At 42.0% G+C, this 26564-nt stretch overlaps 3 protein-coding genes across 3 annotated transcripts in view; 2 read left to right on the top strand and 1 right to left on the bottom strand.

Moving 5' to 3' along the window:
- The window catches only part of LOC135488051 (neuropeptide CCHamide-1 receptor-like), a 58651-nt gene extending 54586 nt beyond the window's left edge, over positions 1 to 4065 (bottom strand). The window contains exon 1 of the mRNA XM_064772437.1: positions 3842 to 4065. The gene's annotated coding sequence lies outside the window, so the exon portion shown is untranslated. The remainder of the gene's footprint in view (positions 1 to 3841) is intronic.
- Positions 4066 to 10668: 6603 nt separating this feature from the next.
- On the top strand, positions 10669 to 14774 carry LOC135488326 (growth hormone secretagogue receptor type 1-like). The gene is made up of 3 exons (XM_064772885.1): positions 10669 to 11530; positions 11910 to 12127; positions 12544 to 14774. Exons 1-3 carry the CDS (start codon positions 11226 to 11228, stop codon positions 13035 to 13037), a joined length of 1017 nt encoding a protein of 338 aa, XP_064628955.1. The 5' UTR covers positions 10669 to 11225; the 3' UTR covers positions 13038 to 14774.
- Positions 14775 to 18095: 3321 nt separating this feature from the next.
- LOC135488308 (uncharacterized) lies at positions 18096 to 26558 on the top strand. Its single transcript, XM_064772866.1, has 3 exons — positions 18096 to 18168; positions 19038 to 19374; positions 24668 to 26558. Exons 2-3 carry the CDS (start codon positions 19100 to 19102, stop codon positions 25722 to 25724), a joined length of 1332 nt encoding a protein of 443 aa, XP_064628936.1. The 5' UTR covers positions 18096 to 18168; positions 19038 to 19099; the 3' UTR covers positions 25725 to 26558.
- Positions 26559 to 26564: the final 6 nt, after the last annotated feature.

Here is a 26564-nt window from a genome sequence, read left to right as displayed (position 1 = left end):
CGAAGGGTTATAGTTTTGGCTAAAATTTCTATATCAAGCACTGAGGCCGTTGATTTTAAAATTTAAAAAGCATCCTATATGGGCCTGACCTTGGTCGGATGAGGCATGAACGTGATGTGTCGAGTCCTTCGTATCTGATTCATCTTACCACTGCAGGTGCAACTCTGAGAACAAAATCCGTTTCGTATATAACCATCAGTTGGAACATTGGAAAGATATTTCTGCATTTTGCAATTTATTTACAAAAAGAAACAATAGATCCCGGCATAGAGATATTTCATTTTAATTTTTCTGATGTATTTGTTGGAGAATGATAGCAGCGGTGTTAACGTGGCATCAAATGCACCGAATTGAAAGCTTTGACGAAAGGTTTCTTGGAGAGGATTATATAGCATTTCTCATGAAATTCAATTTAAAGTTTTTACACTGTGCGCTTTGTGGTGACAGGATTTGCCGTATCGTACTCTTAGGATTATTATATTACCCCTCATAGGCCTATTTTGTTTCAGAGAATGTATATGTGCAACTTTAAAACACTGCATGTCTCTTTCTCAATCCAGAGCTATAGAAATGATAAGCGCAACAGCCTGCTTCTGGTGTAATAGTCTTTATTTCACAGATCTAAGACTACGTGTATTTCGTAAAACTTAACAGAGGACTTGTTCGCAACAGCTGATCATTGTATAGGCTGCACTGATAATTTGGAGGTGGTGTTTATGTAATATGCATATCTCCCATGCTTTGCTAAGAAGATGTCAGTTCATTATATTATTTTCTTTTTTACCGACATTTAACGCAAAGACAAAGAAGCGAAATCAACCGACAATCACAGACACACATTTTAATCGCACTACTGGGTGACCTTTTAGTAGTCAATCGATCTTTGTCATCACTAATTGAATTGCAGAAGTGAAACTTGAAATTACGGTCTTAAAGTTTTTGAAGAGATTGATTTGTTTAGACTCTCGGGGTTTAGCTTGTATCAAGACGCCTCTGTCCGTATTAAGATACATCACATCATACGGTGTTCAATTATATCTCGAGATCGTTATTCCGCTAGGATTTGGATTGATAAACTTGATGAGTAATTGATCGACTTGGCGGCCGAAATGACCTCGCAAATCGCACCGACCAGCAATCATGATCGCATGCGACAAAAAACGCTCGTTTGCAGTGGTCATCGACGGTGCCTGCAACAAGAACCGATTCATATCGCTATCAGGTTACATTTAGCTAAAAATGAAGAATTTTCTGTTTATTGACGATACATCATGTGAAACCGCCAAATTTTTCCAAGCGATTTATTTTCCCGGATTTCGCGAATAATGTCAATTCACGAAAATACATATTTGTTGAAATCATAAAAGAAATTTCGTTGTCCGCCAAAATAAAAATTATTCTACACAAATGCATTAGTTTACATGTACTGTATTGCGCTTCTCAGTAACATCCCGAAATCATATTATTCCACTGGGATTTGAAATAATAGGATAGACGATCCGAATGACAGACTTGGCGGCCTAAACGTACTTGCTAATGAGCTGGCGAAGAGTCCGGATCTGTCTCCATCACTCTGAGCGCTGATCCAGTCGGCGCGAAAATGATCTCTCAAATTTAGATGAATAATTTAACAGTTGTAAATTAAAGTCGTATTCAAATCTGAATCAGAGCGTGTCGCACTTAAAAGAAAACCTTCACAGACGAGCGACCATTTGAAAGTGAACCGATAAGAGAATAACAAATGAAGAAGTTTAGATCGGGGATCGAAAATGTCCAAAACTTTACTCGCCATTGAGTTCTACCGGCAAAGCTTTGGCATAAACAGTAAAAACAACAAGTGAATTATTGATAAAGTCCGTACCTGAGCAATTTCATATTCTAAATAGCTTTGAGTGTGAAAAGGCGAAGGTGTAGATGGCTGATGAAACGCTTGGCTATGATTGAGAAGCCAAGCAAATGTTTGAAATCGCAAACATCAGAATGATCATGGCAGTGCGACTTGATCTGGATTATTCGCAAAAGAGTTATTCAGTTTTGAAATATACGACCCGTTTACTGAGCCCTAAAAGTGCAATGACTCCACATTTTGTCTAAACACCGCTCAGGGTGAACGACTTCAACCCCCCTCCCCCCCTTTCTAACGTAAGTTTTTTTCAAAACGCATTGGAGCACCAACTCGTCGTATGAAAAGAATGGCAAATATCAATTATCTTCGAATTCTACAACTAGCAAAACAGCAAAGGAACCCACTGTCAAATCCACTCAAATGTACTCAAAGAAATCATCAGTTGTTTAAGCTAATGCTGTTAGGGCATAAAAATTGTTACAGGCAATTTGCTGAACGTTCCAAGTGACGGATTGCAACTTATCAAAGACAAAAACGCTACAGTAGCTGTGCGTAACTTCATTGCGTTGGTTCTTGATTATGAAAAGGCGTGGTGTCCTTACAGCAAACTCACAAACAAGTTGTTGTCTTGAGCCTTTAGTCTCCCCAGCGAGGTCTATTTATTGCCCACTTTGTAAGTTCGGAGGGTCACCAACCTGACACCGTCTGATTACTGATGGAAACAGCGCCCCGGTCATTGACATCTGAGACTTTCAGGAAAACGACAATGCATATCATTTTTCTAAACTGCGTATACTGCCTATTGCTCAGAGGTTCGTATTACCTCGCTGGGACTGTACGGGGTGACGTTATCATGATTCTTACTATAACTATACCTAAAGACCCGATTTCCTCGAGGATTCATCCTTAATAACATCGGTAATCTTGGAATGTTGCTCTTAGATTTGGCTTGCACTACTTATCTACTGCAAGCATAGTTAATCTCAGACAGGGCTACTGAATAATTTCAACCCTTTGACATAATCAGCTGCCTACAATATTGCTAGTATGTTTACGTAGGATGTAACAGATAACAATGCCGGCAATGAACACCAGAAAATGAGTAAATCATCGCTATGAAATGTATAGACGGAAACATATTTATATCCGATCTTCTTGCAATTTCGACAGTTTAACTGAGTGAAACTAATAATAACTATCCGTATATAAACTGATAACTAAAATATTACTAAAATATTACTCGATATAGTTTTGAGTTGAACTAAAATCTAATTTCCGTTACCATAATTTCATGTTGATAATGCATATTAAATTGTTTGGGGTAAGTTCGGTGGAAAGTTCAATTTGCCGTCGAAAACTGGTTTAAGAAACGCCGACATCCGTCGGCGAAATTGCCCAAGGTGATTATCCTTGAAGCTCTCAATTTAGTCTTCGTGATATATCGCCTATCATCTGTCATCTAATCTGACGACGGGTCGATAGGTGGAAATAAATCCCTTGGAAAAACTCCAGTTCTATTAACCAAAGAGGGGTCGTTCAGTTACACTCTCCACCACATCAATTGTTCTGATATGATACCAAAAAATCTAATGTAAAAACTTATCGCATTGAAAAAGGGACTATTGCTCGTTATCAGTTATAGAATTAAGAATGTAGGCTCGGTCGATGAGCGAGAAGAAACAATATTCGTCGATGCGCGATGCGAAAGTCAAGTGTGATGTTACGAACGATCGTGCGATGATCGGGGTTTTCGCCGGCAGAATCCCACATTAACTTCAGGAACGATGTAGACAATAGAGTGGAAAAAAGACGATGCCTGCTTGTGAACAGCTGTGAAGGAAAAGTCTTCTGGGCTACAAGATTAACAACCATCGAAAAAAGTATGGACATTGTTAATTAACCTTTCATATCATGAATTTAAAAAAACACAATCAGGCAAGCAAAAAACTTTTTAGGATAAAAAAAGGCACAACATGAAAAGTGAAATGTCCCTACCTTTATTTTCCGTGAAAAACTCTTTCACAAGAAGTCGAGAACAAAATAAGTTCGTCGTATTTTGATAACAGATGTAAAAAAGTTTATCCAGTTCTCGTATACATCGTAGTGAAAGCAATAATTTTGCTCAGTTCAGAAGTGCGCCGATTCTGGGATTCCGTTGCTATCAAATCGGACCAAGCCCATCTGAGATTTGACGCATGTGTTTATGCGGCTCGTGTGTTATCCGCGCCGGGATTCGATCTGAGGTGAGAACCAGGGGAGGCAGGCAGTGAGGTAGTTTCCCCACTTCAGATTCTTTCGCCCATTGTTGGAATGGAGAAAATTTGGATTCGATGTGGTGGTATTGGCTTTTGATGTGGAGGCATTTCTATCGGATTGCAGGCGGAGCGATAGCAGGAGGATTCCTGGCGAATGGATGGCCTAAAGCAAGGTACTAAGTATCAAGAACGAAGAAGTGAGGGAAATGGATGCCATGCCTTCCGATCTACTCGTTAGGTTGATAAGATTGACAGAGAGATTTGAAGATAGCGTAACTAGATTTAGATGGTGCAGGTTGACGTCACAAATGTCTCTTCCCTTGTATTGGCCGAGAATCGGTGAAGGGAATTGTTTAGGACGAGTTGTGTTTTGGGTAGGAGGAGGATGACAGTTGACCCGAGCCGTGATTGATTCGAAGGAAAGCAATTCAGTATAGCTCAAAGAACAAATCTGACAATCAGTCATCAATCAATTAAATCTCTAAACCGATCAGAGAACAACTTTTTCAAAAGAAGCTGCAGCGGAAAGTATAAGTGGCATTTATTCTTCTTTCTGAATAGGCGCTGACCCAATCCCAGCAGCAGACACGACTAAACGCGGACGTGGATTCCTTTAAGATCATACCGCCGTCAAATCAGGCAAACTATCACAGAGAGAAGGCTGAAATCAGGATATTCAGTGAAAGGTCCGATGTACATGTCCTTTTTACAGAGTATTCAGGTTTCAGAGCAAGCGTGCGTGATTGGACACATTTAGAGTTACGGACCAGATGTAATTTTGATTGTCCGATGGATGGTTTGAAAGTTACTTGCGCTCACATATTGCCAAAAAAACACAAACTCGTCTTTGTCATCATCATTGGTCACAAGACGTTACAATGATGATAATCCGTCGGAGAAACGGACAGTGACCAATAATTAATATAAGGCGGACAAATCCTGGATGCTTGTTGATAACATGATTGGCTAGCTGAAGTAATAGGATCGGTGGGTAATCATGGGATCGGTAAGCCGGGAATTTGGCAAATTGGGAATGGAGAGATGTTCAGGGTTTCGTCCTGATCAATGCGACGAACGCGACGTGGGTGACGGAGGTTCGGTTGGTGTTTGCGCCGCGCCCGTATGCGGATTTGCGCCCATACGGGTGACTCCTCAACATGGATGGTGCGTGGTGTGAAAATGGATGGCATGAAATGTCACTTAAGTATTAAGCATTTTTGGGCTATTTTGAAGTTGTCCATTCTTCTCTATACTCTTGCTATCACCGTAATGCCTAAATCACAATGGAAGCCAACGGTCCTATAGGCTTCACGAATCCGAGCAAACTGTACCTGCTGAGTGACTCAATCAGTGCAAGCTTAGGTAGCACTGTTATGGAGACACTCTTGAGCCGCTACCGTAGCGAAAGTGATTACTAATACGCCGTGAACCCACCAGGGAAATTTGGTGTAAATACCAAATCGATAGGCCATGTTCAGAACTTGATCAAGAGCGTGATATGGTATGTGATGTGAATGATAGTTGATTCCTGTGATCTTGCGCCCCTGGCAATTGCGATTTGTGTGGTCTCAACTCCTCAATTCAACAATATAATCCTATTGTGCACCAACTTTTGATAGGAGGAAATGAATGACTCGCCAATATAGACTGCTGAAAGGTTCCTCTCTGGCTGCTTGCAGTGTAATATAGATCAACCGTATCATAACACACCCTTTAGAGAATGGCAAATGCACATTGAACTCTGGTGCTCATATCAGTCAAGAGTTACTGCACAGGGTGATGTAAAGGTACACAACATGTAGATGGCCACCTTCGTGTACGCCGCCTTGGGTCTAAAGTGTTTTGAAACCATTTGTCGGATTCTGAGGCGCTTTCGGGGAAGGAGGTTCTCTGTTCCTTACGCAGTTGACTGACTTAAATTTGCACAACCAATCTAATATTATAGCAAACCTTGAGACAAATGCGCGATACATCTTGTGATGAACTGCTGCAATGCTTTTTAACTGCAACACATCGTTTCAACAAAATATATCATGCCATGTAAATAGATAAATCTACCCAGGCTATCACAGGATATAAAACGTGTTAATCACAGTCACTGACAGTGTAAGAAAAAACAAATTACAGGAAATAGCGCTTTCTGTGCTGCTAAAGTGGGTGATAAAGGCGACGTCCTCCGGGAAAATTAGCCCACTATTGTTCAATGATAAGTCGGGAATCAATGACAAGAGATTCTCCAAGACCCTAGGATCCTGTCAAAAACAATGGAAAATATATTTTTCCTTGGATATAAGATCCCTTTCGCAAAACGGTGAACCCTGCATGCTATCATTACGTTGCATTTTTATTTTGAATTTGTTGGCTAAACTGTTTGAGTTCTGTTTTCTCTTCTGAACAGAATATATCTTCAACAAAGGCTATTTCTCTACCAAACATATGGCCATCACATCAAGCATCAGGCTGCCGTGTTGTTTATGATTTCGTCCTTGACCTTATTCAAGGTCATCGCTGCGTGCCCATTGCAGACATTTTGATCAATCACAGAGTGTCGAGGAAATTAGCCGCCATCGCCCGCGACTGATGCCTTCTTGAGACATCTGTCTCCCTGAGATAGCTACTCTAACTCATTTCACAAAAATACCTCCCCGAATGTCTTTTCCAAATGACCATCATAAGCAACTTCTATTATCTGCATTCCCATTCGGTCCATCCAAGGTGTCACCGCGAGCGAACACCGTGACAGAAAATTACCTACATGACCGCGAAATCAATTTACAAAAATGACAAATATAGAATCTGCAGCCTGATTTGATGGTCGAGAGCTAACATATTACACGCTAGAATAGGACTATAGCAATTTGCTGACGGACCCTATTATTCACTCAGATGCCGACGGCTTCTGAATGGATAATCTCCTAAAGGTGACATGTTAAGATATATCTGCTAAGAGGAATATGTGACGCTGAGGATGATATTTCGGATAAACATGTACAACTCTATAGTTTCACCGATTCACGTGCAAGCCCATTTCTGAATATTCATGTCAGGTTCCAAGAATGGGCTCAAGGTCGTACGATGTCATCCTGATTCAACAAGATCTATGGCAATGACAATATTTCCGATGAGAACGCCAGGTTTTGGCATGGCCTTTGTTTCGATTTTGGTGTATCAATCAACCGGTCTGAAATCTTTAAACTTCATGGAGTATTTACATTTACAAGTATCAGGACACCGATGTTTAGCTCAGACCGATTGATGTCTCGGATTTTAGGCTCCAGGGGGCAATTGGTGTAACGAATAGCCTGGGATGGCTTACCTCGACAGGAGAACCGAACAAATTTCCCCACTGGCATTTTACCAATACTTTTAACCTGAGGCTATTAGTGTGTCAGGATGCAAGTGTGGGTCGTGCAGAAGTGCTGCACGGGAGGAGAAAAATCAACTTCATCTTAGCATGGATAAAAAGGAAGAATACATCATGAAAAAAATACATCAAATGTATATATAAGTAAAAAAGGACGTCAATTCTCGGTTGCTTCCTGGCACTTTTAACAATGTTATCTATCTGACCCAAATCAAGCATGAGCTTGAACCATGGGACACTATCGAATTGTCCACCGATCGTGAAAGATACCAAACCACCCATTAACGTATGGAGATCGTCCTCAAAACGATTGATAGTTGCACCCAGGTTGTGGATTCGTTTGAAGAATGTGGCAATTTCATGCACGGTTGCTTCATCACCGCTCCGAGGTGGCCGATCGCTTCGCAAATTATATCAGGCGACTCTCGCGGCCGCGCTCGATCAGCGGCCCCCAGTTGGTGCGGCGCACCGTGATGTGATTCGACGTCCCCGAGACATCAGGGCAATGATAATGTATAACTTCATTACCATCAGCTCATTTGTAACGGCAGGTCAATATTTCTGGAGTCAGGTAGGGCTTTCAGGTGATTTGGTCACGGATAGGGAAAAAATAATTGACCAGAGTCGCCAGCAGGATCGGCAGGTGCTATTACAGCTCCCCTCATCAAAAGTTTTGATAGCAACATGTACAGTCGTAGCAGACGGCAGGAAGTGGTAGACCAAACCTTTATATCCACTGTTGTCAGGTGCATGTATGTCAGAAAGCCCCAAGACTTTAAAGTTTGATTTCGTGTATATCCACATTTTAAGATACGACATTACCGGTAGAAACGTACATATAACGTTATAAATAGGTTTCATTTGATGTGAAAAATACAGTCACGATCTATTCTGATTGAAACTACTGGCTAATGGTACATGTATTTTCATCACATGTTGTTTTGTGATAGCGGCAAAACGCAGCATAAGTTGGCGGGCAGGTACAAATGTTTTATAGAATGATTCAACTAACCACTCCTAACAATAGATCGGCTGCTCTTTGTAGAGGTTGCAGATGTGTGCAACGAATCAATTGATTCATTATCAAGAAACCAAAACGTAAGGCAGCAATGAACGACACGACACAAGATTTCGAGGAAGGTCTCCAAAATGAATTTCCGTTTTTACGGTCGGTCTTCGTCGCGCTGACTCGATACGTTTGGAGCCTTCCCGTTTGCTTAGGAATCCCCGGCAACATTCTGACGATAATAGTCGCCAATAGAAAGCATAACCGGAGAGTGTCCCCTTGTATCTATATGACTGCTATGGCCGTTGTCGACACGATCTTTCTGTTAGACTTGGTGTGGTCTTATACCTTCTTCAACTCGGGGAAACTTGAAGAAATATCGACCAAGGCAACAAGAGGAATGATGGCAAGGTTTGTGCAATACTCATCCCCCCCCTCCCTCCCCTCGCTCTTATAAGGTCAGTAGAATCTAACCACACCCAAGTTCTCCCTCTAAATCACAGTGAGCTTGATCAATACGATAAACTATCCCAGCCATTCTACTACAGGACAGGAAAGAGGCGAATAGGTACATTATCCTCCTGGTAACATAAACCCCACGCACAAGTTCTCCCTCTAAATCACAGTGAGCTATATCAATACAAAAAACGAAGTATTCATATATCATCATCATTCCGATTGAAAAAAAGCCTTCAACCCAGAAAGGTTTTATAATCATGCATTGCCGAACGATATATCGTCAGTCGAATAAGCAGCCCATGCCCTGTATCACTTATACATGTATATATTTGCAGTTGATTTCAACTCCAATAAGATCATACTTTCAGAATTCATGTGTATACCACCTATACCTGCGGCACCCTCTCGGGCCTTTTTCTCTCCGGGATGTCCGTCGACCGGTTTATTGCTGTCCGGTTCCCGATGGCCGCCAAAAGATTGTGTACCCCAAGGAGGGCCAAGCTAACTATCGTAGCGATGATCTTACCCATGGCGCTCAATGTCCATTTGTTCTTTGTGTACAAATACGTTGAGTATCCAAATTCAGGTAAGGTTAAGATACGTTTCATGTTTCGTAACGTGACAAAATTACTACGGGATTCTCTTTTGAGTCAGTTTAGCCCCCGACTAACCTCAATAAAGCACATTGTCGAATGTTCAGATGGCCCTGTCCGTTTTTAAGGAAAAACTCACGTCATCCTTTGCAAAACCCCGAAACAGCATGACAGAAGTGCATCACTTCCGGCTACATTGTCATCTTATAATGCATAAAATAAAACATCGTACACCCTTCAACAGTATTGATCTGGACACCTCTCTATTAAGGACAGCACTTTTCAGCCCCGAGCCGAGGATTCCACTTTGTTATCATCATTATCACGGCCATCCTTTTTGCAAGCTTTCAAGGCCAACAACTGCTTTTTCAGGAGTAGGAGTACTACTGTATGACGTACCAAAGGAAATAGAAAAGATGGTGTCTGTTTTCAGTATATTGGTTGGGACTGTTTGCCCATTTACTGTAATAATGGGCAGTAATCTTGGAATCATAATCACGCTTTGGAAAGCCGCCATTGATAGACGAAAGCTCAAAGCCGGCGACGGAGCAAAGCAGCGTGATAAAGAGACGGAGCACTTAACGGTCATGTTGATGTTTGTCAGTCTAGCCTACGTCGTGACGACACTTCCGTTTAGGCTGTTTGACCCAATCATGGCGCTACCGGAAATGGCGGCAATTTATGATATGAGTCAGCCATATTGGCAATTGTTGTTCGCGATTGGAACTTTTGCTGTCGGGAATCTTTGGTATTATAATTATGCCGTAAACTTTTATCTGTATTGCATCGGAGGGGGAAGACGATTCAGAAATGATGCCAGAGAAGTTATGGGTTGTTTTCTTCCTTGTGCGAAATAAAGACATAAAAACGTATAGTGAAATTTATTCTTCACCCATCAGTATGCCTAAAGGTGAAGTAAAACCTTTTACTTAAAATTGTTTACCGGTGGTAGAAGTACAAAGCATTTACTCGTGGAGTTGTACTTCAATCAGGATGCATAAATGAAGTACATGCACATTGTAAATATACATGTATACTACACATTTTGTAGTATTTTAAAATACTATATCATACCCGAAATATCCTGCTATTGTTATTTTAATCTCCGTGACCGCATGTTGTTTGAGATTGATATAACTTACCGCCACCAATGATCGAATGTCATATTTAGAAGTTAGTTTCAAAATAGTGTCGCTGACATATCCGTGCGAAGTATGGAGGATGTAATTGTGTCCGGATGCATACACCTCGGCATTGCTTCAGGTTTTCCGCGTCAGTTAGCCTGGTGATTCCTGCATGATGTGTTGTAAAGCTGTGAATAGGTGGGTATGGGGTAGCCCTCACAACATGGTTGTTTGATGCCATCATTCTCACCTGCTGCAGCTTCTCGCAATCTGGTTAACGGCAAGGCGGAACCGTGACTGGTGAACACGAATACTGCGGTAGACAAGACTAAGAAACGACCGGACTCTAGTTCACTTGCAGCAGCTTCCACAATAGTTGCCACAGGTTTGACAGGTCTGTATTACGTGGCTCCTTCTGAGATCCACTTTACCGTGACACTGAGTAACTGAAATGCTAATCGCTATCATCTCGACCCTCGTAACTCCACTACGCCGTCTCGAGCTTCGTTGTGCGGAGTGATTACGCAGGGAATACCTCGACTGGAAGTTCAGAATGATCGCTTTGAGCAGATACGACGATGAACGACATGACAACTTTGGAGGTCGCTCTGCAAGAAGAATTTCCATTCCTGCGGAATATTTTCGTTGCACTGACTCGATACGTGTGGAGCGTTCCCGTCTGTTTTGGAATTCCCGGCAACATTCTGACGATTATAGTAGCCAATAGAAAGCACAACCGGAGGGTGTCTCCATGTATCTATATGACTGCTATGGCCGTTGTTGACACAATCTTCCTGTTAGATTTGCTCTGGTTTTATTCAATTTTCAACACGGGTCAACTTGATGGAATCACGACTAAAGCTACAAGAGGAATTATGGCAAGGTCTGTTAATCAGGGTTCTGTCTTTGATTAAGAATACAGAGATAGAGCCAAATCCTAGAACGGACAACATGCTACGCCAGTCCACCCGTCCGATTGAGGTGGGGTCCATCAATACAGAGGTTGTCACAAGGAAGACAACGAAAGCGACTTTATATTGATTACATGAGTCGCATGAATACTAAGTAATGAGTGGCTTGATAGACAAGTTTTGTTCTGCTTATTATTCTAACTGGTAATACAATGTATCTGGATTTGATTTTTTTTCGATTCATTTAGGCGTAAAATATTTGCCCTTCAACCAAAGAGCAGTGAGAGCACAACTTATATTCATCGAAAAGTTGGTACGAAGACTGACGACGAATTGTCATCTTACTTTCAGAGTACATGGCTACATGATTTTGACATGCAGTTCCCTTTCGGGCCTTTTCCTATCAGGCATGTCGGTCGACCGGTTTGTCGCTGTCCGCTTCCCCATGGCTGCCAAAGGCCTCTGTACCCCAAGAAGGGCCAAGTTGACCATCTCCGCCATGATCCTACTAATGGTTATCAACGTGCATCTGTTCTTTGTGTATAAGTACGTGGAATATCCAAGTTCAGGTAAGAGCAATCGAGGGGGTTTTGTAGCACCTCATACTTGCACTGAAAGGCACAACAGAGTTACGTACCGATCGAGGCACTTACCAATGTCAAGTCACTGGTTAAGAAGGGTAAGAACATGAGCATTGAACTCCTCAATACAACACTGTCAAGAATGGACAGCCGTCCTTCCACAGCCTCGTACTCTCTCATTGACTCTGAACTCTGAAAATGAGCAACCTTACTATGAAAGGATCCTATGAACCACATTTGATTTTGTAAGAGAATGGGAAAATTTTGAGCCACCTTTGCAAGGTTTCTTCTGATACCTTTCGCCTTTTCAAGTGTATGTGAGACAAGACTAAAACATATTCATCACAACACGAGGCTGGTTATGTTTATTTTGCTGCGTTTACTTTGCGTTCTACATTTTCCAGGCGTAAGAATGCTGTTGTATGACGTACCAATAGAAATAGAGAAGACCGCGTCACTATTCAGTGTACTGGTTGGGACTGTTTGTCCATTTACCATCATATTGGGTAGTAATTTAGGTATCATTATCACGCTGTGGAAAGCCTCGATCAACAGACGAAAACTTAAAGCGACTGCAGGAGCAAACCAAGAGGAAGGGAAAGAAACAGGACACCTGACAGTCATGTTGATGTTTGTTAGTCTAGCCTACGTCGTGACGACACTTCCGTTCCGTGTGTTTGATCCAATCATGGAGCTACCGGAACTGGCGGCCATTTATGACATGACTCAGCAATATTGGCAGTTGAGGTTTGGTATCGGCACGTTTGCTCTGGCGAACATCTGGTTCTTTAACTACGCTGTTAATTTCTATCTGTATTGTATATTTGGAGGACGACGTTATAGAAATGATGCAAAAGAGGTACTTCATTCTATTCTTTGGTGTAGGAAATCCAAATGAGAATTTAAATAGCTTTTTTCATTTTGAGAAAAAAATTAACATTAAAATGACAACAGCCTCCATAATATTATTGGCAATTACACTTATTTTCTAAAAACAGTAAAGTTGAGTTCTTGACACGAACCTGTTCAAACAGTTCGCTTATTTACTAAGAACGTTACAAAAACAGTATCGTATTCGCTCTGCATATATATTTACCATGATTGCCAGGTCCGGATACCACGCGTGGTTAAGATACGTGACCGACCAACTAAATGACAGCAATTTGGACTCTGAATTCTTTTATTGTGTCACAACACGGGGGAAGGCACTTAATTGAATCCTGGACAGAATACACAATTAGAAGAAATAAATAAAAATAGCCTGCGCTGTCGTGAATTAAATCAGGATGAGCCTTTGTTAATCAATACAACATTGTCCTTCGAACTGAAAGGAGCATATCATAGCCCATAACATTTTGAAGAAGAAGTCGATTATTCGTCAATTAAAATTATTTTTTTGTAATTTTTAATTGACGAATAGTTGATTTCTTTTATTTTTTACTGATTATTTCATGAAGCTATGAGGTATTCTATTTCTTGCCTATTACCGCTGTGCAGTGCTCTGTGACAAGTGAACAACTCCCAATGCACTGTCATCAACGACTCACATCCGTGGCAGAAGTAATGTGCGCTATATCTAAACAAATCACCTATACTTTGTTCAATCGTTGCACAATCCCGCTTTGAAGAAAGCGGCAGCTTCATTAGACGGTTAGTGAAGTGCTATATTCTGTGAGTAGAATGTAGACCTTTGAACTCATTTCTCGGATGCTGATGGCAAATACAAAAACAAAATCTGCAGAAAATGCAAACACCGAAAGATGCTGTAGTGCTAGGAGACTGACATACAGTATACAAACATATTGCAAACGGCGGCGATATAGGAATATTGCAAATGGCGGCGATTGATTGTTTCTGTTCTATGTTGCATATGATGGACGACTATTTGCCCTTGATTAAGTGTTCAGCCTGTGTTCTTCACGTGGCAATCAAAATAAGCCATTATTCACCAAGAGTATGCATTTGTCTTCTTTACAACGTACTTGTAATAGCAGCGTGAACTGTGACAGTGGTAATATGAGGCGAGGTTATGGAGAGTGATTGGCAACTACAAGATCAATAAATAAAATGGCCCTCAGTGCAAGAACTACTTCAGTTACTTATCGAAACATATGAACGACCATTGCAAAAGTCAACTTTAGACCACAGAGAAAAACTTTGAACCCTCAAATATCTCAAGTTTTTTTAGGGTCGGAGTGTAGGTCTACCCATCTGCAGTTCACAGAAGCGACTACATACTAGAATTCACTTAGTCATAGACACCTCCTGTTGTCTGTCCATCTCGGTCCGCCCCGGGTTCACTGATATTGATATTGCCTGGTATAAATGCAGTCTTTTATCCTTAAGTGGTAAAGCTAAACATCAAAGACGGTAAACAGCGGATAGCCAAGGGACGGAATGCCTCTATCAAAGCGTGAACATTGCTTGGAGGATCGAAAAAGAATTTCGCCCTGAATCTGTCGATATATGGGAATGATACTGGATAAAATACCACAAGTTTAACTTTGGTAAACAGGAACAGGCGACCATTTTAATCCGATGCAAATATAAAACCAGCGCATCGTCTACAAAGGACACAATTTATAGCTTTGAGTACAATTGGTATGCGAATCAGGGGCCACCAAAGTATATTCATTAGGATTTAATAGGCTAGTTGTTTTATCATTCGCACTAATGATTTAACCCAATATCCTGTGGCGTTATTTCGTTAGTTGATTGGCTGGAGACGACGCTGGTGTGGAATATGGAAAGATTATTAAACCTTGGCCTACACTGTACAACGGAGACGCAAGTAGATGTTCTCCTAGTGCATCTGGCAATGCATTTTTCCACCCTGCATTAGAAGGCTACCTGAATGAGCATCAGTTGGTCGGATCCAGTGTGAGTAGACTCATCCCGGAAACAGAAAATGAACCGCAGCCTACATGACATGTAGGCTGCGGTTCATTCCTAGTCTTGTGAGACTAGGAATATATATTTTCAACTTCGTTCTCCAACAAACACACTTCGGTGCACTTATTTGGATTAGTAACTCTGGACCAGAACGCGTGAGATGCGATTTTCCACCTCCATTGGTCAACATTTGCCCTTTCTCGCTTCCAGATACGCCACAATTGACCTAACATTACGGAACCTTTGATTCGCAAACGGCAGACCATGTTTACGGTCTCTTGGGTCAGACAATGAATGCTCAGAATATGACCAGCAACCCCAGCCGCTTCGCAGACTCACTCTCACCCTTGCCCAATATGAATATATTTGTGTTATTAGGCGTTGGCCTTGTCTCATCCCGGAGCTTATGCGCAATCTATCCCTAAGTCATTTCCATTAGTTCGTTCATTTACTTAATAACCTGCCAATGATGACAGTATGATTGTCGCTTCTTCTGGCAGAATACATTGACCAGATCTGTCGACTAGCGGTCGGTTGCCATAACCAGTCAAGACCCAAGAATTATATAGTTGTACGAATAGCATCCCGCGAAGTTACTATTTATAGCTCACAAGGTCATTTGCATAAGATATTGATGACGTTTTAGTCACGTGACAGTCGGACATCGACACTTATTTCTACGCATTTGAGCTTATTTCAAAGTCAATTATCTTTGACCCTGCATTGTTTTTAGCATGAATGATACCATAGAGTCAGAGAGAGAAATATTCAGAACAATTATGTAGTATTTCCAACACTCGGACATGTGCCAGATTGAATCTAACTGCCCTAGTTAGATAGCCTGAAGCCATTACGAAACCGCATGTTTGTCCGACATTGCCTGTAATTCAGCGTTGGGGAAATAGAGGGCAGCAGCTGCAGTGACGTCATCTTTGCGGAATGCTATTCGGTTTCATGAAGGCGTCGAAGTAACCGATGTCCATAAGGCGTAAGCGGTAACATAATATATAATAATGCCAGCTGCTAAATTGGCGCTGCGATCGATGCCCAATTGCTATCAGAATATCTATGCTAAGACAATTACCATCTTTATCGCATTATGGGACGGCCAGCCTAAGATTTGATGGTGCAAAATCCCATTACTGCAGTCTTCCAATACATTTACTTGGTGAATTATACTCCGAAATCCTCAGGGATCTAACTACGTGAAACTTTGTTCTATACCTTTGACCAGATGTCTGATTTTATGTTCTGATGGTATTGCCGTTAAGAAGAGAACACCCGCCACAAGGAACATTTTTCTCAATATATCGTTTTCCACTGATCATGTATGGACTACCATGAAAGATGGCGCGTCGATGAGACTACTTTTTTTCGTCGATCAACCAAATACCAAGACGACATGTCCAAGCTGAATCTGTGGTCACGTATTAAAATTCATAAATCGAATTTTCAAATTCATATTTTTCCTTGTACCGAATGCAGTTTCTTCATAATTTATTAATCATCAACATGAACTTTGAATTGACTGTCTGCGATTCAAGAGATATGCGTGTCAACGAACACTGTCGGATAGTTATCAGATATTAGTTTTTGTTGGTGACGCGATGCCGAACCTATTCATGGTGAAAGCATGCAAAACGCCCTCTTATGGGGTGTACAAGGTGGTCCGCAAAAAAGGGCGGGCTATTATAATATGCCATAACTTCTACAAATATTGTAATTCTGCAATGATTTTTCTACCAGGGGTGGGAGAATGTTGTACATTTGACTGTGAAAAGCAATTTTATGAAAATAAAATCGATTGCACACTTTTTTGTTGGACCACCCTGTATTCATCATACGGCCGCGTCATCCGCAACCGACCAACCAACCAAAGCTTCTGTCCCTTTCTATGAAATGTACCGGTAATCACAGGTGACACTGCCCCTCGAAACCATTAACTATCATAGGTATTATGCTCCCGGACGCCTCACACTCCACAGATAAATCGAATATGCCATAAGTCAAATCCAAAACGAAATCAGATGATTGCAGGGTTTCATCCAGGAGGAAGTCAACGTCACGACGCGAGTGATCCATCATTTTCACTTGGATAGCCGTTATTCATCTTAACCATTTTGGCTGTCCAACGGTATACCACTTAGGCTGAAAAAATGTCTCGTCTGCTGGGGATACTAGTTACGATTAACTAATGTGGTGTTATACTGAAAATAAAATGGGGGAGACAGCACCGACAGAAAGTCAGCAGTTTTATCAAGTCGTGTTCTATTCACAATTCTCGAAAGTGTGAAGACAGAACAGTGGCAGGGGGCTATATTAGTATCTTCCTATTTTTCTTCATCAGTGGAGTTTTAGTTGTGATGACTGATTCTGGTTAATACCTAACTGTTGCCGTTTCCCCCAAACCAAACATCTCCCGGGTATAAGGGCTGCCACTATTTCGCCCAAGCCGCCATGCGCCTGGGGTTGCTTCACGTGAGACAACCGGTATACTATAGTTTCTCGACAGAAGAATACTTGCGAAGAAGGGATTCGCATTATCACGGCTTTAGACCTCGTCAGCACTAATCGCCGCTGGGGAAGCCAAACATCCACTGTGGACGAATTCAGTCCGTGGATGATACAATATATTGGTTTATGGCTGATCCGTTTACAGATTAGTCCGGCGAGGTGGCAGGTTGTCTCCGGGCGCGAGTGGTTCCCTGTTCGTTGATTTAAATGGCAAAACCAGCTTTAATGCTGGAGCCGTCTATCGGTGTTGTCACAAGTATCACAAAAACGTATCACAGCCGTGGACTCGACAAGCAACGCGCGAAAGGGCCCCCTTATAGCTGCCAATTAGCGGTAAAAAGTCGATCAATGAACTGCGCTAGGATCGGTATTGCTCCTGAATGTGTTTACCCAGGGTACATTATTGATAATGATTGTAAGAGAATATACCCGAAACACACCGATGTTATGTATATTGGAGACTGGTCGAGGTGGTCCTGCCTAACTGTGTCGAGCAACGTGAATATGAGATTCAACCGTTTGTTTTGAGACATCGCGCGTTGCCATTGACACGGCGGGTCGGACGCGCAGATACCGCAGAGCGGATGGAAGAGCTCTGGCCAGTAGACCCAATCGCAAATTAGGTAAGTACCATAACATCTTTTGGAGGATTCTGGTCTGCACCCAACCGCCAGTTGACTGCATAAGCCCTTTTACTTTTCATCAGTGAATACCTACAATACATCCGATATATACATGTGCTCTTTGGCGGTCGAAAGGGCGTCGGAGGCCATGAGTTCCGAAAGGAGCGTCGCATCCCCTGGCCGTAGCTAAAAAAATGACTTGGGTTGGGCGAATCACTTTGGAATTTTGAGTGAAACTGTGCAAACATGTGTATGAAAACACTTCTTATAGGCTAAGCTACGGGTGGCTTTGGCGATATTTTCCGATTCGTATCTCACATGCGGGAAAACTACATCTATACCGGCAGGACACGGCGGACAGCACGGTGTGTAACCCAGTACCGATTTCGGAGAAGTAGTCTCCTCGGTTTTGTCAGCAACAATGAGGGAGTCTATGAAATGATATAACATACATGTAGTAGGTAAACAATAACGACACTTTACTCTCCTCTCATATTTTCACTATCATGATGTTCTCATGCACCAGTGCTGCCTGACTGCATACAGACGGCCCATTGAATGAAATGCCGATGTACATGCAATAATAAAACCCTCATCAAAATACTTCATAAAACATTCACGAAGCTTTTCTGTGCGATATGGGGATACATAAGCTTAGCTTTGTAGCAATAATGAAGATTGACGGATCACCTCGCTACATGGAGGATCACTGAACAAGATCGATATAGAGTTGGAATTTAACACTCTTGAATATTGAAGTCAAATTGAAATTAACCCTATTATATAGCGAGAGGCGAATGGAGAATGCCAAATTCACTGTTTCACTTTTTTCATCGTCGGTTGTAAAACTCTGATTCCTTTCCTTCCAGGAAGACTGACGCCGCTACCAATCAACTATGTAGCCACAAAACGGCCCTAAACAACCTGCCCAATGGCCACATTACAGGATGCGGTCAACATCGAAGAGAGGAGTCTGTGCAGCTGCACAAGCACTTGCTGTAACTGCTGCTATATCTGTAGACGGGAAGTCTTCGAGAGGCTGAGGGCAAAGGCCTGGGGAGCACGGCCAACCAGCCCGATGCCTCACCACAGATCGGAGGTCCGCGCGTCGACGCCAAGCCAACTAAATATCAGTTTGGGGATTCCGCGGACGAGACGTCCTGCGACCAGTACCAGCAGACGGTCATTCAACCCCTCGAGAAAGGGGTAAGTGGGATTAGTCCAAATCTAGTCGATGTAGACCATGGTTGTTATCAACGATGTGTCATTGCGACAAGGGAGAAGAACATGTCGATATATCGGCGGCTGAGCCAATTATCAAGTCTCGGCATATCACAGGCACAACGCCGATAGAGTCCGCATAAAATGTACAACTTCCGAGGCTTGCAGAGATGAAAATATATTTTTCGCTTTTTGCCACAACCAATAATTCTAGCTACATATATGTATGTATGTATGCGAGACCATTCTCGTGTCGTGCTGCTGCGTACGCCAAACACAAGTTCGCTTTTTACGAAGACAGCGAGATGACGGCATTGTTGTTTTCTGTCAATCCGAAAACCTAAATGTACTTCAGGGATCTGATCATATAGGACAGCTAATAACCTATCGACAGTGATATAATTGCACGCATTAACTAATTACGATTCCCATTGATGGTAATGGTAGGTAAGCTTGATATATTTCAATGTTGTGTTCTTTGTCAGAGATGAACTCCTGTAGTTGATATTGCATTCGTAATTGGAGAATTATGCATCTGGGTAATTGGAGAATATGTTTCCGGATTTGAAAATACGTTTCCGGAGAATAAGGTGACTGCAGGAAATCTTTTAAAAAAAATAGAACAGCTTTTTTAGTCGACAAGTGGCTTTCTGTGTCCTGAAGTCTGTGGCTTTTGTCTCGGCTGCCAGAGTGTTTTGGCTATCAATATCAGAATGATATTCATTTAAGGTTGTCAGATATACATTCAGTCGGCTTTATGCTTCATATTGGTTAATGCGTTCAGGGTAAAAAGCATTTCAGAGAAACAAGTTACACAGTGGTCAATGTTTCAGATATGCATGCCTCAGTTGCTGAGCTACCGTGCAATAAAAAGCAATACTTTTATTCGGGGACCTCCTAGACTGGTTTGATATTAGACGATAGCTCAACTGCACTGCATGAAGCACGACGTAAGTTCGCATTTTGTATAGAGACAATTCGTTTTTGAGATCATGCTATAGCCATCCAATGTCGCGTGATTATTCATTTGCTGTTGCAAAATCTGCGCCTTATATCGGAAGTGACCTTTTTCTCTTCTTTCCAAATCTTCTTCCTTTAGCCTGTTTAGTGTGGGGTTTGCCTGAGGCGGGTTGACCATTATTCACCGGTCCATGCCTTGTCTTTCATCTCATTGCTCATTGTGGCGTAAATGTATCTCCGAAGTCTAATGAGTGGGACATACTGAGTTACCAAGATAAACCTCACCGGGACGACCATTATCATACAGAAACTCATGCCAAATGTGGAGTTTCGAGGCGATATATACATGTTTATACTGATTTTTGTGTTATTTCATGGTTGTCTGAATATGATGATGTAATATTTGCTCTGGTGAGTAAGTGTTATACTCCGACGTATCATTTACCAGTTGTTATACACAAAGCCTAACTAGTTCCTCTGAAGTTACATCTCACTACAAACAAAATACATGTATCGCATATACAATTACTGGCCAGGACGCAGCAGGCGTGCCATACACCATTTTCTTGACCCGCTGTTTTTCGCACTAAATATTGTCCATCGGCACTCGCTGACGCTCCATTGGCTATGCACAGGCAGTTAGCAACAAGACCAAATGTATTATTCAGAGCAGTGTGAGTTATGTTGTCATGTTGATGGGGAAAATGCCACAAAGTACATTATCGATGTTCAGGGACAATCTTTAAATCAGTCTGGCTATCTGGAGATGGCCGTATCTGACTTAGTCGAAATGTGTCCGACTGCGAGATGTAGTAACCACGGACAGGAACTACGATATCGGTGAGTGCGCGAGTGATTCCGATTGTTCCGTTTCCCCGCTTCATATTCTCTTATTTGCCTTTATACTTCATAGTAGAAGAATATAGAACATATTCTTAGTTTTTGGCTTAAAGGTATATCCAAACTTGATCTCTTGATACAGGGTTTACGGTGTTGAAGCACAGCAAATGTCCTCCAGGAGAACATGTCTAGCTCTATTGTATATACTTTCGGAATATGGTTTATTTCTATAGAGGTCAAGACTGTTAATGCCTCAGAGATTACATATAAAAGCTCAGAATAGAATCCGTCGTTCCCTGGACGTTCTATCCCAGGACATTTCTTCTTCTTCTTCGTCTTCTTCTCAGCCAGGCCTTTACGTATGGCTCTTTGGAGAGAAAAGTTCTGACGATTGTTCACGTCAATGTCCTCTTTTGAGTCGTGCTTTTCTTATGTTAGTCACTACCACTCGTAATCGGGGAGCTCAGACAGATTCATCAGCATTAAGCCTAAAACCATTCAAATGGCCGCACTATTTAGCGGAGACATTCTGAACTTTAAGCGCTGTCGCTGCGCTTGTCTCAGAAGCGAAGCAAGTTGAAGGAGAGATTAAGACTACAAGGTCATTTCGATGCATTATTATCATTCTGCTTTGTTACCTTTTGTTTAGTCAGTCCTGCTGCTTAACTTTTCTCTCAGACAATTGTTCGCAATCCCGATTCTCGAATCAAACTAAACTCGGATCAGCCTCATGCGATGAAAGTGTCCTTTAAATCGATCTTTGAAACCGATTAAATGTTCCGAAAATGATGGATGGTGCACAGCACACTTCTTAATTAGACATCAACATCCCCGTCAACCTATTCAGCTTGACGTCTTCGGTTGCTTTATTTGGCGGGAAATGAGCATCCGTCTTAGCCGGTCGTCTGCTGTCAGCGCCTGTGAATGAAGCGATCGATCATAACATGGTTGGTTTGGTGATATTGAACCATGAACATATTAAGTTCTATCCTGTTCTTCTAGATGGCAATCGTTGCTTTCGAATTTGCACTCGAATTAGTATTTCACTAAGTTGGCGATAGCAATTGGCGATATGATTGCTGTTGTTTCTGACTTGTCATCTTTCTACCATCATTGGTACTAGATAGTCGTCTGGCTTCTGCACGTATAATAGAGAATATCGGCGAGGGACACTGGTGATCATGGCTTTCGACAGACCCTGCACCTCACTGTGACATCGTTTGGTCCCGAAGAATGCATACCCAAAGCTGTTGCTAAGGTTAACCTCGGTGCATGGCCCTTTGATCCATGAATATATTAGTTCTGTCAGTTTTTTGCTATATGACAGTTGCTTTCGACCTGGTGCACCATCTAAATAATTTGATATACTCTGGCCGATAGAAAAGCGACGATCGTGGCCTTCAAGCTCTCTGGTAAATGTGACTTTCGACTTTACCCTCAAAGCGAGGTTCTTCCTCACCTTTGTAAGGGAAACCTGGTATTTGCAAAAAAAGCACTTCACGCACTTGATGACATCATGCAGCAATAATGAAAATAGTGTTAAATACGTGGGAACAGGACATAATCCAGTATATACATGTACGTGTAGTGTCATGGCTGATATCGGTGTCATTTGAAGACCTAGCCAAGCAGAAAAGTATAGTGGGACGAACTAAAGCCTCAGTTATATCAACATTAGTTGAATAAGATTTATTTTTTCGTTTATTTTGCATGCTTAATTAATCCCAAATGTCCATAAAATATGTCTACTTCATGTCTACAATGCCACTTAATTCGCTAAATCAGGCCGAGAAAATAGTTACACGACACTCTAAAGATAACAACGTAACTATTTACTTATTTGCCCATGTCTCAAAATATCGAAGTTTTCTCTGTTACGAAATATTTTCTTGGACTAAATCATTCGGGGTGGATTCCACGCGGATTGTCATACAACCAGTTGGGATTTGAACTAAAAGGGGCAGATTACTGGTGACAGAGAGATTTCGACCCTTCAATGTTTAGCAGAAGGGTTATCTAATTGTCAGTAGCACCTGGAGAATTACCCCTTTAATGTCAATTGGAATACTATAACGCACTAAAGACTTGTTTGTGGACGGAATATGAATGTAACAACTACGCGGAAAATTAGGATCATTTCGGATAATTACTTATGAAAATGATAGACTTGAAAAACCAAGAGAAAATGTCAGGCTGGAATTTATGGTAAGTTGCCTCACTCATGGGACGTAACATAAACCTCCTTGCCAAACTCAAGCTTTGTGATGCTCTACATCCCTGATGAAAGGTTCTTTCGCCGTCACTGTTTTATAAATGATCGTTTCAACCATGAAATCAAAATGTGCACAGAGTGTCCAGCAACAAAGGGTCATCTTGTGCGCGTTGTTGTGAGGTCTTTGGTCTCCAGAGCCATCCATCATAAATCACTACTGAACGATATATGGTATGAAATGACCAGGGAGGGGATTACTGTCACCCCGATTTGTCCACAGACGCCAAGTTGCCAATTCGAGATTGTTGTAGATGCACTGGCTCGGTGGTCTAGTGGTATGATTCTCGCTTGTGAGGTCCCGGGTTCAACACCCGGTCGAGCCCCTTTTCCTCGTTTCACGGAAGAGTAGTTTGAATATATCTTCATGAGTGTTGCTGGGTCAATTGTTTTTTTCTTCTTCTGTTGAAAGGAGCTGAAATTCAGACCGAACCTAAAACTAAAGAGGGTTCTTGTCGTTCTATTGGTCGATGTAATCCCTGTAGTCGACTATAAAGAAGGGAGGAAGTAATATACAATTGACTGAGATTAAAACGTGGTTTTTACAGATTTTATTGGTACTCCGATCACAAGTTTATGAATATTGATGATCAAACTCTGAACGTTTGCCTTCCCGAAAATAACGGCCATGGCCAAAGAGAGAGGGCTGCACGAGTTCGTCGCAACGCTTCCCAAAAACAGTAGTATCAGCCTGTCGTACATTTTATGCAATAGCCTACCTGGTTACTTATATTTCGTTGTATATCCTTCAATAACATCTCGAATAGGTCTGACCCGTATTGCTCGATACAATTTTCACTTTCATTCGCTAATTGACTAATCAAATACCGGTAATTCTTATGTTCCTACCAAAATAATGAGTTATTGATGTTTCTGTGTCAAAACATCTTTTTGACTGACAGCCTCAGGCCACGGCAACCGTTTGACTCTCTAACCTACACAATCCAATGTATTACGATCAATTTTTCCTGCACACCTTAAAAACCTATATCAAACAAACAAAATTATTCATGCGAATTGCATTATTAGCTTACAAAACAGACAATAGTTAGAGGCTGCGTTGAAATATTTAAAGGCAGGAGAGTAATTGATTGGATAAATAACAAGCTTGTAAATCAATACCGCGACTTGGTTTATAGCGTTCGTGGTGCCGAGTCAGTCCATCATAAAAATCTGCGTTGGTAACTTGCTTTCTGGCTCTTCTTTCAGGCCGAAAGTTGTCCGGTCTACTTCCGCCTATGGGAGACTTGAGATGACGACTACGGAGCCCCGGTCGCCTAAGAAGTCACCTCGGTATCTCCAGCAAGATGATACGTCCACCCCTGGGGTCAAAGTAGCAACCTTCTGCGACTGGTCAGACAGCCTCAACGACGTCGGAAGCACCAGATTGAATTCGTCGTGCGAGCGCCCAGCGTTTCCCCAGCGCCATCCAAACGCGGCACGGGTCGCCAAGATGAAGCAGTACTATAGTACTGGGATAAGGATGCTTAGTGGGAGGCTCTTTGTGAAGGAAAAGACAAGTTTGACAAAAGGAGAACGAGAAATAATCACGGGAATTGTGCAAAATCGAGGTGATATTCAAGCGGAGGACGCCCTGGAGGACTTTTCTAACCCAGGAGGATTACAATCACATCGAGACGCCTGGCTCTTGGGTAAGAACTATAACAGACTATCGCACCCTATGATCCGAGGGGACGACCCTTATACTTGTAACTGCCACTTTCAGGGCCAGCGAAATGACATTGGTTGCATGAACTGTAATCCGTCCAAAAGATACTGCCAGCACTGCTGTGTGAAATCTTTAAAAGCTCAGGCGCAGCAGCGCGTCCCACAGCAACAAACGAATTCATTGGACTTAAACGTTTTACCTGTGCCTATGCCGCCGAACTCTCAATCCGAGGAGTGGGCAAAGAAAAGAAAGATTCCTCCAATAAATTCGAGCAAGGGAGCTGTTTATGTTAAAAATGTGATGTACGAGAACAAAGAGGAACCGAGTAATCTTCAAAAGCGGACAGTCGTAGATGTCTACCTGCCGCGTCTGGACGCCATGGCGGCGGGGTTGAATCATGAACCACCAGCCCCTCCGTCTTCGCCAGTCCAGGATTTAGACCATCCCAGTTGGTGGAACAAAGGATGCGAACATGATGAACGTGATCCTGCAGAGGAGTATCATGTGACGAGTCCCCATTCCTTAGACTTGAGGTCTCTGAGACGAGAAATAGGCATGGTCGACGAGGGCGTACAGGTAGTGAGACCTTTGACTTAACAACTTGATAGTTAAGTTTTTAATGAGGTGCTTGCCAAAGGGACTCTAATTTCATTCATTGATGCGATTTCATCGTAGACCACTTAGCGTGCAACTGTCCGAGAAAAATGATGTTAGTTTCTCCTTTCCCAACGTTAGCATTCTTGATGACGAGATGGTAGAAGCAATTTTGGAGTTTCTGATGGTTTTAAGGGAGATTATTACCGGCGGTCGCCAAGGTACATGTACCAACAATAACTTTCCAAAAATGAGTTTGTAAGGCAAAGGAGGATAAGAAGAGATCGTGATTAGGCTGATATGGTTGTTTTTGGTAGGTATGCTGGGAAATTGAAATGTGTTGGCTTCGCCGTTCTTGTCATCTTTCTTTATGGATTCAGTTGAAGGTCATCTTAGAATTGCTTGCTCTGATGATTTTTTTCATTCCCGTACCAAATTTCGTCTTTTCTCAAATGTTGATGCCAGTCTGTTCTAGTCATTTAGAGGGGAGAGGGTTCCGACCAGAGGGATAAAATATATCATCTCCCGTGGCATCAAACTTGAGATGATGCCTTACCGAGCGATACAAGCAAAGTTGTGACCAGACCATAAAACTGTTTTAAAATGTTGTGCGCGGCTTGTTGTAATAGCGCTTTTCATTCTTTGACGTTATGCTATTATTGCAATATCTGTGATGTGACTGTTAAATGGCTGGCTATCTCCAGTTGACTACATCTCTATTTGGAATGTTGTGTAAATAAACTGTTAATTCTCAGGTGATGTTCTGTTGTTACCCTACTATATCCTCCCCCATGAAACCCTCGTCGACATATCAAACCAGACGAACAGGCAACTGGTCTCCTG

Source organism: Lineus longissimus, chromosome 5 (assembly GCF_910592395.1).
Source record: "Lineus longissimus chromosome 5, tnLinLong1.2, whole genome shotgun sequence".
NCBI lineage: Eukaryota > Metazoa > Nemertea > Pilidiophora > Heteronemertea > Lineidae > Lineus > Lineus longissimus.
Note: the sequence above shows the minus strand (reverse complement) of the source record. Positions and strands in the feature narration are given on the sequence as shown.